Source organism: Melospiza melodia, chromosome 8 (genome assembly GCF_035770615.1).
Source record: "Melospiza melodia melodia isolate bMelMel2 chromosome 8, bMelMel2.pri, whole genome shotgun sequence".
NCBI lineage: Eukaryota > Metazoa > Chordata > Aves > Passeriformes > Passerellidae > Melospiza > Melospiza melodia.
Genome location: NC_086201.1, coordinates 25,535,924 through 25,553,551, shown reverse-complemented (window position 1 = coordinate 25,553,551; position 17,628 = coordinate 25,535,924). Strand labels below are relative to the sequence as shown.

The 17,628-nt window shown below is 37.7% G+C and overlaps 1 protein-coding gene across 2 annotated transcripts; it reads right to left on the bottom strand.

Moving 5' to 3' along the window:
• Window positions 1-1,254: 1,254 nt before the first annotated feature.
• Window positions 1,255-16,864, bottom strand: ZDBF2 (zinc finger DBF-type containing 2). Of its 2 annotated transcripts, XM_063162339.1 has the most exons (8): window positions 16,781-16,864; window positions 14,599-14,705; window positions 13,915-13,966; window positions 13,306-13,357; window positions 12,642-12,747; window positions 11,680-11,807; window positions 6,016-8,596; window positions 1,255-5,739 (listed from the first exon to the last, which is right to left on the bottom strand). In XM_063162339.1, exons 2-8 carry the CDS (start codon window positions 14,698-14,700, stop codon window positions 5,698-5,700), a joined length of 3,063 nt encoding a protein of 1,020 aa, XP_063018409.1. In that variant the 5' UTR covers window positions 14,701-14,705; window positions 16,781-16,864; the 3' UTR covers window positions 1,255-5,697. The 2 variants fall into 2 exon arrangements, with proteins under 2 accessions (XP_063018409.1, XP_063018408.1); XM_063162338.1 differs by having other exon boundaries at window positions 1,255-8,596.
• Between the last annotated feature and the right edge of the window lie 764 nt (window positions 16,865-17,628).

The following is a 17,628-nucleotide window of genomic DNA, read 5'->3' as shown; positions in this document are numbered from 1 at the left end:
CTTTAAAACATTAAAGTACAACTATATTTGAGGATGTGTGATACTGAAAAACCTGTTTATGATTCCCAGCATTTGGGAAAAGCTGTTTTTCAGTTTCCTTAAGGGTAGAACAGTGACAAAAAAAGAACCTAAGTTTAGAAATGCTGAAACTGTTAAATCACAAACTGCAATGATGATGTGTTCGTACGTTTCATGAAAAATGCTTCTGCACTCCAATAAATAATTATGACTTCCAGAACCATCAAAACACAATAATTATAACACTAATTACTCCAGTGAATCCCAATCCAACTAAAACTGTGCTATTAATTCCATCATAATTCTCAAACACACCAATTTGGACTGGATCTCCCTTCTACGCTCTATAAGCATATTGTTAATTGCTTTTATTTCCCATGAAAGAGCAAGCACCTGACTTAAACTTTGGTTATAGTATCATAGTTGTAACTCCATGTTTAGATGGCTGAACAATTGTTTCTTTAGTTAATCACTATTTGATAGCACAGTATTAACTTCTTTCAGCCAACTACATAATACATGGATATTTTCAAGCATGTCCTGAAATTTTATGACTTACTAAGGCCTCAGGAAACCACATGTCTCTGCTTCTCAGCCATTTACTGATCTGACACATCTCTGTGTGTTGCTCCTGTAAAAAAATCACACTGGTTTAAACAGGCACTGCTACAAAGAGCAAATCACTAACAAATTTATAGAACAAGGTACTATACTGTGCAAGGTATTCCAGTAATGTGCTTACCATACTCTTAAAAGCATTATTGCACACAGTTTTGAAGAGAGTTCTGCCTGCCTTTATTTGGTCTATGATTACAGATGCCAAACTGTTTTGCATAAAGTAGAAAGCTGCTTAAGACTGTATTTCCAGCCCCTGCCCTCATATAGTAAGTGCAGATTCTCAAAAAACTCTTAATGAGTAAGTGCTGCAGGCATCTGGCTTGCCATGTGGTTGGGGCTTCTTGGTTTCATGCTGCCAAATGAAGTTAGACATTTTAAATGCATCTGTCATCTTTTCAATGCCATCCTAGGGTGTCATTGCTTCAGCTGGCAGAGAATGGGATGAATCTTGCCTTCACTGAGTCAAGATATCACACCATTGTGAACAGTTGTTTCAATTATGACTGTCTGCCTTCATAGTAGTAGCTTACTCCATAGCATTCTGTTTGTGTTCTTTCCACAACAAATTATAGCAAATAGCTTCAAGGTAAACTCCAAGAATAAATAAACTCCAAAAGCACATATTCAGTCTTTATTTTATTAAAACAAGATTTGTTCTGCTGAAGGAATGAATGAATTTATAACTGCAAAACAAACAAGGAACAAAACCTTTGCTTCTGGGCATGCTCAGAACTATGCTATTACAAATTTTTCTCAAAAATATTATCAGGAATGGTGTAATTCAGCACGTAAAATATTAAAGGCAAAAATTCAGTGATTTTAGTTACATTAGTGAAAGAGACACATTTTACTTTTCCTATCTGTCCCCAAAACACCAAAAGCTGAAAACCCCTTATTTCCAGTATGAGTTAAGATTACTTTGTTCTCAGGCAGAATGACCCCAAAGGAAGAAGAAAGGAAAACCAAACAAAGGAATCAAGAACAAAGGAATCAAGAATCAGCATCCCACTCCTGTTTCACACCATTTAGTGAGGTAAAGCAGACTCCCAAGCACAGGAGCACCTGTGCCAACCTGCCCTCTGCACTTCAGACTGGGACAACATCCTCTTCTGTCACCTGTCACTGATTGACTTCTACACAGAATGTACTGCCCTGAAATTTAGCTCTTTACAACATAAAAAAAGAAATCCAAATATATGACTCAGAAAAACAATGGAAACAACAAATCTGAAATAAAATGAGCAGAAGATACAGAGAAAGAACATCCAGCAACACCACTGAACCAGTCTGTAGTATTGCTGTATCCTTACAAACCCACATTGTGTCAAATGACCACAGACAAAAGAGACAAAGAAGCAGATAAAAAATTACAACATCAAGCAAAATTATTGCAAAATATATTATCAGTAACAACAACATGAAAACCACAAAACACATTCTCATTTGGGCACAAATTCAGCAGGAAACTTAAAACACAATTTCAGATGTAGCTATAGGCTCATTATAAACAGAAATAACCTCATTTATCTGAGTCCCAGAGAAGGGTACTTTCATAACACAATTATGTGTGAACATTGGATACAAATGTGTCAGAAAGAACAAGAGAGCAAAAAAATCCAATCAGAAAATTAACTGAAGAACTGCAAGGTGCAAGTGTCAGATATCTGAAGTTATGGGGGACTGCTATTTTATGTTTGGTTAGCCCCTGGCACAATATGACAGTCACATTTATGGTTCACAACCCTAATGAATAATAAACATCTATCTGCTTAGAATAAGACTGTTTTGAAACGTTGAATGAGTACTTTGTGTGGGGACTTTTTAAAAATTATGAAATGTATAATAAAAACTACAAACTTACATGTCAAAATTGCATATGTACTGAAGAAGAAATGGTAATATTTTTCTCAGCTATTAAAGGAGGTACTGGTTCTAACTGCTGCCAATTTAATTCAAAAAGCATGAACTTATTCCTCTCCACTCCAGCTCTTTTCTTGCTTCTCTATGTTAAGAGATGCAAACATACTGACAAAACCTCTTTGCCTCTTTGTCTACCAACATGAAAAGAACCCAGTCCCCCCCAGCCAAAAAAAACCCACAAGCAAAAACAGAAACAAGATATATGACCCAAAAACAACCAACACACCCACCAATTTTGGAGAGAAAGTATTTCAGTTCTCAAGTTTGCCATTGCTGTGGACTTCACAGCCATGTCTTGAAGTATTGGTCATGCTGCTAATGAAACAATGTTCTATTCCATAAGGGCAGAAATTCCATTACTTATCTAACAGGAAAGTGCTTGCCTATTTCTCAAGACCCCAGAATTTTCTCCTTCTTGCACATGATATTAAGTATCTTTTCAATATTTTGTTTTGCAAAATGCTCATAATTCTCATTCCAAAGCAGTTTCTGCTTTTGCTTCTCATATCATAGTCTTGCCTCTTTTTCCTAGTGGTCATCGAGCATGCACAGAAGAGGTTTCTGAATATTTGGAAGTGAGGCACAGATTAACATCCAAGCCTACAGTAAACCTTATTTTGACAATGTCAACCACATAAATGTTTCCAGACTTGTACCTCAAGTCTTATTCTTCTAATAAATTCTTACATACTTTTTTTTTCATTTTTCTTTTTTTTAAGGAAAATATATAGACACTTATACTCTTATTTAAATGTAACATTTTTCTTCTAAAAATCCCACCCTGATAAGAGGGTCTATTACCAAAAACAAAAGACATTACAGTCTAAAAATATTAGTAATTTTATAGTCCTCAACACATCTTTATTACTCAAGATTTCAAGGAAAAGTTGTGCACTGGAATAAGACAAATGTACACTGAATGAGTATGGAGAACAGTATTTTGACTCTAAACAAATACACACTAGTGTTCTCAAAGTACAATGTGCATTAAAACTTATTCACACACAGAATAATTCATGCTCTTCACGTGTGAAATACTGTGAAAAATAAGATGGAAGAAGTTAGATAGGAAAACATTCTTGTATCATAAAAATATGTTAGAATGGGACTTATCTATAGTTAAAGCTTTGCTTTAAAACAAACTTTATTTAAAAATCTTCTTTTTCTTTATCTAAAAATTAGCCTTTCTATAAAAACCATTCCTTTAAAACTTTGCTTTAAAAACATCAGTTTTATATTAGACAAAATATTAAATTATACAGGCACAATTAGTTGAGGGCTTTAAAAATTTATATTACAGCCCTTCATTTTCCAGTGACTTGCAATACAGTCATAAGATTCTGTGTCTACTGACAACCATAGGAAAATTTGTCCAAAGAAATCAACTCTTATATAAAAAATAAAATAAATTAAAACAAAACAAATAAAAAAATCTGTCAGACCATATTTGACTTGCAAAGGAACTTACTTTCCAGCTGACACATGCACATCTTTTATTTATCTTAGGAAATATGCATATACATTAAAAACATCCTCAAAATATTCTCTGAACATGTGGTTCATGATGACAGCTTTTATATTTCCTTCAGATACTGTATATTAAAATAAACCATTTCCAGGTCCACCTTTATCTCAGCCAAAATCTGTGACCCTTGGCATTTCAGAAAGAAGTGAATGAAGAATCAAGAATGGTTTTATTTTCTGGGGGGAAAATGCACAGATATGTTCAATGCCAGAGACAGCAGGGTCTACTCTTTTCCATGCTTTTCTTGTGTTCTGAAAAATGTACTGTACCACTAGAGAATTTATGAAGACCTTCAAGGTAAAATAGATTATATAATATATCAAACTGAAGATTTGAAAACCAAATCCTGGATTATGATGATTTAACTGCGTGCTTAATTTACTGGAAATGAACCATTAATCTTAGGTTTTAAAGCACAGAAACATCTGTGAGACTGGCTTTATGTCTCCTAACCACACCAAATAAACTGTCATCCTAACAACTATTAAAAATAAGCTAAAACACCATGGGTTTGGGGTTTTTTTCCATAAAACTATAGTAAACGGAACATCAGGAGCCAAACTTGAATCTCTGTGTAATACAATTTTTAGCCAATCAGGTTTTTTAACCAAATATTTGAACTCTAATACATTTAGATGGATGCTGTGTTAGGTTTATTTAAATATTTTACTGAAAACTTAGAAAGTTTGAACTCTAGCCCATAAAAATTTAACCAACTAAAGCCAGAAAAGCACAGTACCCCAAACTCAAGGCTGACATTCTGAAACAACTTGCTGCTATTTGTTTGCATTATAACTTTTCCATCCCCCTCGCTAAGGAATGTGAAATTCACCTACAAACTTAATCAACAAGTTATTAAAAACAAAAATAAAAGCCCTCAAACATAACCCTGTACTTCTTTTAGAATACAAGATTTCACTTCAGCTACCACCATCTGAACAGTCCCCTAAGGAGACATTTTTCCTTACCAGCATGGTCCATTATTGCTTGATGAGAGCCCACAGTGACTTTCAGTCAAAAAAAAAAGCTTTGGACATGATTTCAGGAACAAAGAAGTCAATACAAAAATGTGTAAAATTATATTTCATTTCAAGAAACCATTGAATTGATCTGAATTGTATCATACTGTATTAATTTTAATGCCATTCCACAGGCAAGTATATATTATGTGTTGAATTAGGTGCACGTATACACAAACACAAAATACATACACAGAATTCAGCCCTGATTGATGTATTATCTTCATTAAATTTCTAGCATAGCAAGTGAGTCATCTTCTGCACTTTAGAATTACGTGAAAAAAAATTTAAATAGGCACAATTAATTAACACAGCTTCTAAATTACCTTATTATAGTGCACTGTCACGCACTGATAATACCATAATAACAATATGATACCATTCAAGGTCATTTTGCTGATGTACAGGTGAAGACTAGTAAATATGATTATAAGTGCTTTTAAATCAAATCCACAACTTCTGCAGCTTTACACAGTAGAACAGTGCAATACATTGTGTCCCCATATTCCAGGAACAAGAGCTGAGTTTACAGTTGTATTTATTTCACATTAGACTGGCTTTGCACTTTCTGGATCTCTAGCACTTCAACTGCATTGTCTATGGCCGTCTTTCATCCTCCTTCCTTCTTCCAGGTGCTGGCTATAAAAAAAAAGAAACAAAAAGTTCTTTTGGTAGCTAGCTCTCACCTGGTAGAACAAGACAGTTTCGAAGTAATGGTACAGCAGAGGTTCTTCTAGAGGGCCGGTTCACAGTGCCAGGATGACCCCGATCTCCACTGACTTCCCAGCTCCTGACTTTGGAGGAAGCTTGCTCTGGTTTCTTGGGAAAAGATTCTGATGTGACTTTCTGCCTTTTTTCAGGAATCCCTGTTACAACTGTTGAGTTCAGAAAGGCCCTTTTTGGTTTCCTCCTCACCTTTAATTTTTTAGCATCTGGCTTCTCTTTCTTAGGGTGCTTTCCCACTGTAGTTTTCCTTGTCTGGTACCTCTGGATGGAGAAAGCAGATTTCTGGGCACAAGGCTGAAGTTGTCTTCTCATACCCTCTTTCTGCTGTTTTTTAGTTCTGGACGTTTGTTTGCCTGTGGTTACTCTGTTTCCTCTCCTCTCAAGAGTACATCTGACAGACTTAGATCCTGCAGCCTTTCTGGAAAAAACTGGTTCTTTGTTAGTGCCTTCTTTTCTCTTCCATATTGCTTTTGGAGTCTCCTTCTCTGACCACTCACTCCTGATGGAGGTCAGAGGAGTTTTGGTAATTCTATTAAATGGAATTAATCTACAATCTCCTTCTATCACAGAGTTCAAAGGTGAAATGATTAGGTGTTTAAAAGAGTTCTCAGATACAAGACAATCTGTTTTTTCTGTGGCAACAGATGGTCCATCTGCCTTTTGACTTGAGGCCACATCATTCCCTTTATCTCGATCTGGCAGGAAAGATGCTGAAGAAGAACTACAGAAGTCTGACCGATTGAATGACTTTGATGGTGTGCTTTCTCTCTGTGTATCAGCTAGTTTCTTCATGTTTGCATCAAAGCTGAGACTTCTGAAAAGCTGTCGAACATGAGAGGGCTTTTTGGCCTTTTCTCCAACTGTACTCTTAGGAGGTGTTTTCAGAATTCTATTTGTCAGTGGGTCATAATATTTGAGAGAACATTGTTTGTATTTATATCTTACAGAGTCCTTGCTATCTGTGGAGTGATGTTTTTTCCTCATTTTGGGAATATCTATAGGTTTACCTTTGCTCTGTTTTACCTCTGGGCATGAGAGTACATACACCACTGTCTTGGGCTGTACAGGACTCATGATCTTGCTATAGGACTCTGGAAGTTTAAGGGCACATAGTCTAGTTTTCATGTTCGGAGTTTTTTCATTCTCCAGACATGCAATGCTTGCTTTCTGATCAGCTGGATCAGATTCCCTTCTAGACATTTTCCTTTTTGCCACAGGGTAGTTCAGCAGACTTGTCTGGGTGCCATGGCTGACTTTAACCACCTGACACCTTGAAGCCAGGCGCCATGTCCTTTTCCTAGGCATTTTTACAATTTGTGGGTTGCATAGTGTATCTGAGGCTAAAGACGGGTTATCAAAATCAGAGCCACCACTTAAAGCATCATTAAATTCTGGCAGTGCTTTAACTGGTGCACTTTCTGTTCTATTACCCTCAATAATATTGATCCTTTTTTCATCCTTCTGCTTTTTTTTCTTCATTCTCTTCCCTGTACAGTTAGCTGAGGATTCACTGTTAAAGTAGCAGCGAAAACGACCTTCCCTGAAATCACGCACAAGTTCTTCAATTTTTATATCATCTTCATACATTATTTGAGACCAAGTTTTTCCCACAAAAGAAGGAGGCACGTGAGGCAGGGCTGGAAGAACTGGTTCTTCGGTATGAACTACAACGTCCTTTTTCACTGCTTCTATTTTCTCTAATGACTCAGTTTTTAAAACAGAAGAGAGCTGTGTTCCATAGTCCTTATCTTGCAAACATACTTGGACCTCTTTCAGGAATTCTATATCTTTTATAGCTGCCTTGGGTAAATCTGTTCCTACCTGGATTGGTGCATCACAGTCAAAACTCATTTCAGAGCCCTCTAAATTAGTATGGTCCAGAAGTGATGAAAAAGGTACACTGGGATTATTCTCTTTTTTGAAACAAATTTCTTCAGATGTAGTTTCATGGCAGTATTTCACAATTACATCTTCAATAGTTTCATCCACTGAACTTTCATCCTGTCTGTTTGTCTTTATGTTTTTGCATCTTGCTAGCTGTGGGGATGTCCCAGGATCTAGGGAGATGCTGATACCCACAGTATCCCTGAGATGGAGATCAGACACCAAAGTTTCATCCTGAGTTCGTAAACTATCTCGCTTTGAGAGAGATTGACCTGAGGTAATAAAGGAAGAATTGCTGTGGCTGTGTGTAGGATTCCGATGAGAAACTGAAGGGCATTTTGGGTGAACCAGTGCTGGAGCAGGATTCAAGCGTGGGTTCAATAACACATCCCTACTGCAGACCTCCACTGCTCTTTCATCACATCCTCTTCGCAGAAACAGATTTGATGCTGCCAAATCCCTAACATTTTTTCCTGTTCTAGGATTAACAGAGGAACTGTGGCTTGTAGGACTGAGAGAAAACTGCTGAGGTACAGGGCTCACAGCTGTAGACTGACCTTCACGGCTATGACCTGCAATTTGGGCATGTTTCAGATTTACCCATTTCTTATCACTACAAATGCCAGCAGGCTGCTGGGATATCCCTGGAACACATTCCTGGCCTCTTTGAAGTTTTTGAAAACCTGCTTGCATAACAGAAATTTTCTTTGTGCCCTCATGAGACAGGCATGGAACAGAAGAGCCTATTTCACGAACAGACTCCTGGTCTTTGCTGGAAATCTCCTGTTTCTCACTATTCTTCTTTTTCTGCATCTCTTCTGAGGACAGGCAAGAAATCCTAGGAGGCTCCAGAGTGACGGGGAATGGCATGTCGTCATAGGTTGGTCTAAAGGAGAGGGAAGAAAAACCAGTTTAGATAAATACTGTAAATATGCTAAAAATGGTTCAAACAACAGCAGTGTGGGGTTTTTTTATGAGTCATTACCTAGACTGCATCACTTCTAATGAACAAACTGAAATAACTACAGTTGTTCTATGTATCTCAGAGATATTCAATTTTTTTAAATTATGGAGGGGAAAATGCTCCACAAAGCTAAAGATAACAATTTGGGCATTAGTTTAGCCCCCTCTTTATGCAATCATCAATTAAGAATGGCCAAACATAGATTACAATAATTTTATAAATACAGCACAGCAGAAAAAGTAAAGATATTTGGATATTTCCTTTGTTTGAAGTGCTAAGCCTTTAAACTTTCATAGAGGTGATTTCACTGATCATACTATCATTACTTAAAATTGAGCTTTGTAGAGAAATGGAACATAATAAATGGAACATAATAATAGGACACAGCATAAAACCATTGTTGAGTATAAATGCCCTTTTCCCTACAAAACATGGCTGCCTGATAGGAACTCTGCACATGTGGCCATGGAATTCCATGTTTACTGTTTCTCACAGACACCACAGCTTCTGACTCACTCCTGCAAGAAGCCAAGTTAGGATTGTTCAGCCTTGCTGTGACAACAGATTTTTATATATTCTGTAACTGGCAGTTCTGTCTTTAAGACTGCCTCAAACACAAGGGTTTGTGTCTTCCAGAATCAACACAGCTAGCAGATATGAACTATTTTTCCTATGCAACACAGAAACCCACAAGGCAGCCAGTGTGTAGCAGCCAGGCAAATTCAATGGAAACAATTTTTAAAATATGTAAATATAACTGAAGAAGAGAATATTGTGTTTCACTCAAAAATTATAACCATCTTGTGAGACCCAAATGGATGCTTACTTTAATACATGGCAGACATCAGCTAAAAGAAGTATTGTGAACAAATTTTATAGTCACAGTACAGTAATTTCCTTGGTTATATAACTGAGACTACATATAGTTAAGGCATAGAGGACTGAGTAAGCAAGAGAAATCTCATATAATGAAACATTTAAAAAGAATTATTACTATATGAATGCAAAGTAATCAAATACATCAGATGATCAAACAATGCCTATCATCTGAAATGCTGCTTTGCCCTAGCATGAATTCTTGGTCACCTAAGCTCTGAAATAGGACCTAAAGGGAATGCCAGATGCAACAGAACTAATCTTTTAACTTCCTAACATCAGGGCTCTTCCATCTTTGTGCAAAACATCTTTGCATCCTGGCACCTGGACCTTGCTGAAAGACTGAATATAAAATTAGATAGATTTTCATATGGAGAAACTATAACAAACTTCTAGGTCTCTAGCTCAGTTTACAGCCTACAAGCACTTCTCAAAAATTACTTTTAAGCAAATGTCCCTGGGGGAAGAGAACAGAACAAGAGTTTTATGTAGTTATGAACTTTTAACAGTTTTGCTACAAATTACCCCCTTAAGCAGAATGAAGATTTACTTTCTAAAATGCTCAATACTATTTCCTTAGGTAAAAAACCTACATACCAAGTGTTTGGAGGAAGAAATTATTTGATGGTTTGTGGGTGTTTGGTTTTGTTTTGTTTTTTTACTGGGGGAGAACAACAATATCCTTTGAAATTCAGTATAAGGCAAAGCTCTGGTGAATTTTTCCTTTCTCCACATAACTACTAGGTATACTGGTTCTGTAAAACAAATCAAGTCTTACAAATATTTCCATAATCTTTTAAAATTACACATAAAGATCCCTTTTATGAATTCGGCTAAACAGCAAAAACGGGTATTTAAAGAACTTGTGAAACTGTATAAAAACCCAAGTGTTTTAACATGAGAAAGAAGAGAATCAAAATCTTACCTCAAGTGTCAGTTAAGACCATAACTTTCTTTTCAGAGCAGGACCACAGCATAAATCTATTCATGTTTTCTTTTCCATCTTTGCTTTACTTCCTCCAAACTCTGTCTAGATTTGCGATTACTTACCACTCCTTCCTCCAACTTAATCTAGATTTTGTATATTATTTTTCTAACTCTATTCCTTCTACCAGCAACTTAGAGGAACCTGGGTAGATTGTTTTTCCTTGTTAGTAGGTTTTGTTCATCAAACCTTGTATTAGTAACACCTCCAGAGAAGCCTGACTTAAAGTGAATCCTGTATTTTATCCACAGCAAAAAATGCTGAATGTTCTTGATAGTGTGATAAAATCTGTTCATTTAAGATGGGAGGACAATTTATTTACTTGTAGTGATGTGTACATCATATCCTGGGCTAGTCTGGCATAGACATGCATATTAGTTAGTTCTGGCATATCCCTGATAATACCAATGAGTGCTTTCAGACAAAACACCCTTCTGCTTGTTTGTCAAGACACATGGCAGAGTTGCATATTGAGAAACACCGTACTGCACTGGGATCAAACTGGGATTTTTGTCTGCCTTTCAAAACACTACAAATGAGGTTTAATGGATTTTCCTTCATCTACAGAGAAAAATTTAACACACTGATCCTCTTATCACTTTTGAAACATGCACATGATAAATAAAGAGAACTTTTCAAAATTTGAGCATTAATGAATTGGGCAATTAATGTAATTCAAGTATTAACTGAACAGGCAAACTGTTAATGAAAAAATAAACATGTAAATACTTACCTGACATAATCAACAAACTAAAATTATATGCCCTTTCAAAACATACATTAAATATACTGCTAAGCATATATATATATGTAAGGCCCAGAATTAAAATATTTAGAATAAAACACAAAAAGCTCAAATTTTAAGAACTTGTAAATGCATGTGAGATTGTACAATCTGCCATTGTAAGTGCTGACCTCTATATTCCTACTTTTTAAGGTCTTCATATTTAAAAGCTATTAGTGGTGGTGTTTCAAATCTATAACTAGTGAAGTTTTGTCTTCATATAAACAGCAATTGTCTCCATTGAGCAAGTTTCACCTCAAATGAGCCAAATTTACTGCTCAGCAGTAGAATAAACACAGGAATTCATAACACATGCATTCCACTTACACATATTAAAATAAAAAGCCTTCTGTATTATACCTGCTGTCATGGTATCTGTGGGGATGATGCTGCAAAACATCTTGAAGGAAACGCTCCATCAAGCTACTGGTACCCGTACGATTCCTACAGTATGTTGTAAAATGTCTGTGCTGGGAGCTGAAAATGTGCTGGGGAAAGATGCAACAGATGATTAGTCTAATACTACTGCTAACACACAGGCCTAGTCCTAAAAATTCCTTCCCAGGTTAAACGTTACACCATTGCTATGAAAATATTTAAATAAAAAGAAAAATCTTCTTTTACTATTTTAAAATCTTAATTGAGATTTTAAAGTATGTTTAGGCAGTCTCAAATAATACTAAAAGGTATTGAAGTATCTTTCTGAGTTGGAACTTAAATTAGTGGTTCTGGTAGCTGCTGACAAATCTCTTCTACTTAGTACAAATACTGTCACAAATCAGCTGCTCACAAGTCTCTTAACCAGAACAAATACTATAAATATATGTATAAATTACTTATAATATTCTTGAACTTAACAAGAGCAAACATCCTGCAATTCACTCAAATAAACAAGAATTTTCTTAAGTGCAAAAGATTAAATAGGCTTCTACTTTCTCATTAAAAAAGTCTGTAAGACAGCAGACTGACAAAAGAACTGAAAACAGTTGATCAAGTGTCTCCAGCCTTGATGATGAAGATATTACTATAACCCTAGTACTTTAAAATATATAGAGATCTCAAGATTAAAGACAAAGAGAAAATCATAATGGGTGCAATGTGTGGCACTTCAGAAAAGCAGCTGTGTGCTACTCCATCAGCATGTTCTACAAGAGGTAACAAATAAGCAAGGGATCTTCCTGAGGGCACATATCGTGCAATTCACAAACAGCTCATTTTTCACTCAGTATTGGTTGTGTGGTGTAGAAACTGATATTTATGAGTTGATAAAGCCTTAGGTACTCCTTGCTATCTGCTGCCAAATCATGGAGAAGCTGCCTCACCTGTTCCAGATTACTGTAGTGTACATGGCAACAGTTGCAGTATCCTTGTCTACTTTGCACAGTGGATGCTCCAGGCCGAGGATGTTCTTGTCCTCTTCTGCGTAAACTGAAAGAAGCAGGTAATATTGTCAAGGCATGTTGTGTTCTTTAATCCAGGTCCTTGGCATTGAAATTCTGAATATCTATCTTACTACACAGATGGGAAAAATTTGCAAGATAAATGGTTCCATTTTAGAACTGTAATGGTGAGACTATGTATTTTAAAGTATTCTCAAGCAAATTTCACGAAAAAACATTTTTCTTAAATGCAGAACAAAGGATAACAGCTTAAAGGCACAGTTAGCTGAAATCTGAAAATAATTGCTTCTAAAGAAAAAGGCAATTTTTTCTTTTCATTCGTGTGTTTGTTAGTATTTTAAAATAAAAGAAGACAAAAAACACTTGACACCCACACGGTAGTTTGGGGCACTACATCATGCCTTCCCCACAGTTTTTACCAGTGCATGGGTGTAAGATACAAAGGACCTCCAATCATACACTTAATCCATTTTGTGTCACTGTCATCCATTACACAAATTAACAGATAAGGCTGAAAAGCAGATTCTTCCCATTTTACTTTGGTAAGCAGTAAGCTGCATGCCAGTTAGATCATCACCTAACTTACCTGCTACTGCTGTCCTGTCGTGGAGAGCCGTCAGCACCATGTCTTTGGATTCCTACAGAAAAACAAAAACAACAACCAAGAAATAAACCAACCAAACACATATGTACAGAAGACAAAAACCAATGGAGTATCAAGGAGATGGAGAGTTTTACCTGCATCTAGCTACTTCTCTTACATTGCATTTGTCAAAATTACTATTTTAAAGGGATATAAAAGTTTTAGTAAGTTCAAAAAAGTGTGAAGAGATCCTTTTGTTTGTAAAGTTCATCCAACAACTTCATAAAATAAGCTTTACTCTTTCATAGCTGAGGTGAGTGAGTTTTTCTCCTGATTTGTCCGGGTTCAAGACTTGGCAATCTACATTGGTACTGCAACACCCATGATTACTGAGATAAAATGTAAAGTGTCTCAAACAGCTAACAACAGGACAAGAGAATTACACCTACATGGAAACTTTGTGGATGATTCAGAAGTCACTCCTTCCATCTAAGTTCCATAATGAAATTTAAAAAATCAAAGTAAGCAATTGAATAATACTTCTATTGATAGTTATCACATTTTTAAATGTAACAGCAACAAAAACTTCTTTGAACTTTTTGAACTTCTTACCTTGTGCTGAAGAAGCAGAAGCTTCATCAGATCGTTTGATTCTCTCAAACATCTGTAAGTAAAAAATTTTTAAAGTCAGTAATTTTAAAAATTAATTTAAAAAAATTTTCAAGTCAGTAACTTTAAAGACATTTTAAAGACTGAAGCTCTTCCTTCAGTCCAAGCTTCTTTAAAAGCACTAAACTGTTTCAGCTATAGACCAATACCTGATTTAAATGAAGCTGCATTCTAAAAAGAAACTTCTGCTTTACTACGTTACCCTAATATTACATTTAGCAATATCTTTTAGCTTTGATAGAAGGGGCTAACTTTTAATTAATGAAATCAAATACTATACTTATGAGCAGAGCACACACTCTGTTAGGTTATTAAGCAGTAACCTTGTCAAATTAACTTAATTACTTAATTTCCTAAGTTGCCTTAACAATTAAGACGAGAGATATATGTAAGAAAACCCATATGAGACCTATACAACACAAAGTAATTATCTAGGCTGGAAAAGGAAGCCTTATTACTCTAAAGATCTGCCAATCAAATTTGAATCTCACAATTTTAAATAAAAATATGACTGCAGCAACAAGCAGTTATGTGCTTTAGGGTGTCCAAACACAAAGGACTTCCAGGTGTCACACAGGCCTTTTATGCTATGGAATGTAAACATTAAATCAGCTTTCTAGTACCTACCTTAGAGACACCAGCCTTCCTCATGCACCAAAGCTGACTCCAGATTAGCAAGCAATAAATGTCAAACAGGAGGCCATTTGCAGTGCAGGACACTTCTCGCATCCCATCTGGCAACAGGGAAGTTAAAGAGCCTTTTAAAATAACATTAATAATGTATGTTTTCCATGCCCTAAGGCATGTAAATTTTTCTGTACCATTTTGCAAACAGTTGAACAAATGGATAAATCTTTTTGAAGTCTACAGCACATCTTTTTTTAATATGGAAGTAATTTTGACAGTCTTTCCTATATAAATGTTAACCATTCCTTCTGGAATAACTTTGTTTCTTCTTTCTTCCTCATGGGCCCTGTGTACTAAACACTGTTGTCCTTTCTGAGACTATGCACTGCTCATGATAAAATACTTGAGCTGTTATAGCAGTTATGGTCAGATGGAATATCTTAATAGCTTATCTTAATAGCTCAACTTTGAACAGCCCCCCCCAACATAATCCACCAAAACACCAAACTCCTTCTACTTCCGATTGTGTTACAATTTATGTAATAATAATAAAAAGCAAATTAAACAAGAAACCCCAGCTGTTCCAATAAACCTTTTCATCTGGCAGCTGAGAAAAGGTTTTTTTGTCAGACCAACTGATCTCAATAGTCCTGTTCTATTTCCTATACACTGCCAGGATCTGAAAGAAAGTGAAGGAAAAACACAGAAAACTATCCTTCATGAGGGATGCCTTATGTAACATCACGTGTTCTACCTGCTTGAAGTCAATTTCCTGCTATTTTAAGTCTCACTGCAGACATACAATGCTGTGATAAAGCTACAAGTGTGGCAAGTGTAGCAACCACGGGTGAGGCAGTCGGGCAGCTCCACAGCCAGCAGGGGACACCACAACCATTCATCCCCACCCACTGCTCCAAAAGGAGATTAAAGTCACACCAACGTTTAGTTTCATCTCAAAGATGCTGAGGAGTGGTAACTGCAGTGTGTGGAAAATCTGTTGTCTTAGAGGAGTTTCTTAGAGGAAAACCTGTTCTCTTTATATTAGTGTTTTGAAAAACCCCAAGTGTACAGGATATACAGCTTGCTTACCATCTGAAGTTAAGCTTAACCCACAAGCTAATAAAATTAAGGAAACCTACTAAGTAGATGCCTTGTTTATGTTGCCAAAATCTGGACTGCCTGAGAGCCTTATTTTTTTTAAAACAGGGACTACAGCTATAAATCCACATAGGATTTTTCAGATGTCCAAGGAAAGACTGCATAATTCTGCCTTGGTTAAGATATTTACAGTTGCAACTATCTTAAACTGTTGGATTAAGAGTAAATAAATACCATCTGTTCAAGATAAATGTTAAATGTTTTACAACCAAAAAAATCCTTTCAATTGTAACAAATGTATAAACAACCAGTTACATGCAGAAATATTCTATGACTTTGTAAAACTCTAATCAAGCTACTTTAGCAGCTGTCTCTAAAACCAATGCTTCATTTTGGCTTCATTAAACTACTCTGTGTACAGCAGGTAGAGAATGAAAATCTTCAATCATATTTAATAACACAACCAAAAGGTATGAAGCACATTAAAATTTTAAAAAATAATTTAAAAGAAAAAAAAAATCATTGCTGTATTTTGATAGTATTTGGGCGTCAAAGGCATCAGATAAACTCTCCAGAGTGTCAAGAGGGACTCTCCAGACAGTGTCACTCTTGCACCGCAACAAGTAAAATAAAAAGGGTGAAAAGGCAATAAAAACTGCTCCTCGAAATACACCCTATGAACACCTCAGCCCCCGCTTCACCTGAGAGCAGCTGCGCTGGGCAGGCAAGGGAGAACAAGTCCCTCCCCTAAGCAGAGGCACAGGCAAGTGCCTTCCCACAGCGCTACCACAGCAGGGAGGGAGGCGGCAGCTCCGCTTAGGAGCGGCCTCTGCCCCGTGGCCTCACCGCAAGGCGCGGGTCCGGTCCGGTCCCGTCCCGGCTGCACCGAGCCCGCGGTGCCCGCCTGGCCCGCCGCTCGGGGCGGAGAGGGGCCGGGGCCGGCTGTGCCCGCGGGAGCTCCGCCCGCCCCGCCCCGCCCCGCCCCGCCGGGAGCCGCCACCCGCGGCCGGGCGCTGAGGGGCCGCTGAGGCGGTCGAGCACTCGTCCGCCCGCTCCCGGTTCCCCGCTGCCGGCGCCGGCTTACCTCCATCATTCCCCGCTCGCTCTCCAGTGCCGCCCTGGGGTCAAGGGACGCCATCCTCTGCTTCCTGCTCCGGGTCGGCGGGCCGCGCCCCGCGAAGGGAATGGCGGGAGCTGCGGTTCCCGGGCCGCTGCTCCCGGCCCGGCGCGGGCGCCTCCTTCCCTCAGCGCCGCGCTCCGCCCGCCCGTGCTCCCGGCCCGCAGCCGCCATGCGGCCGGGCTGTCGGAGCTGGCTCGGCGCGCCTCGCACGGAGCCCCGGAGCCTCGGCGCCTCGCTTCCTGCAGCGCAGCCGCTTCAAAACTGCCCCAGAACACCTCGGGGTGGCGTCTTTTGTCAGCCCCGGCAGGGTGGTATTGGTTATGGAAAAGTAACCTCTTAGCTGAGTTTAATTTCAACAACTGTACTAGTCATTTTCTCCTTCTAAACACACTATTTCATGTACTTGAAAGTAAGCTAAAGCGTTACCTTATTTTATTTTATTTTCGGCCATTAAAAGTAGCTTGCTTTACACGGTGTGAATTGTTCAAGTAGGTTTTATCAGAACGTTAAAGTCTGACTTTACCAGAGTTAATACTAGAGCTGCTTTGCTTCTAAGTGGGCTTAAGAATGTGACCTTACCTCAGGTTCTCTTACATTCATTTACAGAGTTTTGAACGTTTATCTCATCTCCTGTGGGAAACCAGCCATTGCATATTTCTCTCATTATGCTGAAGCAGCAGCGTGTTTTCAGTAATCCAGGCAGACACAAAGTCAACACAACACCCTTATGTGTGAAGACAGGTGCAGATACAGGCTTGGATTGTGCAATGGAGGGAAAACAATCCTGAGTGCACTGCAATACAGAAAATTTA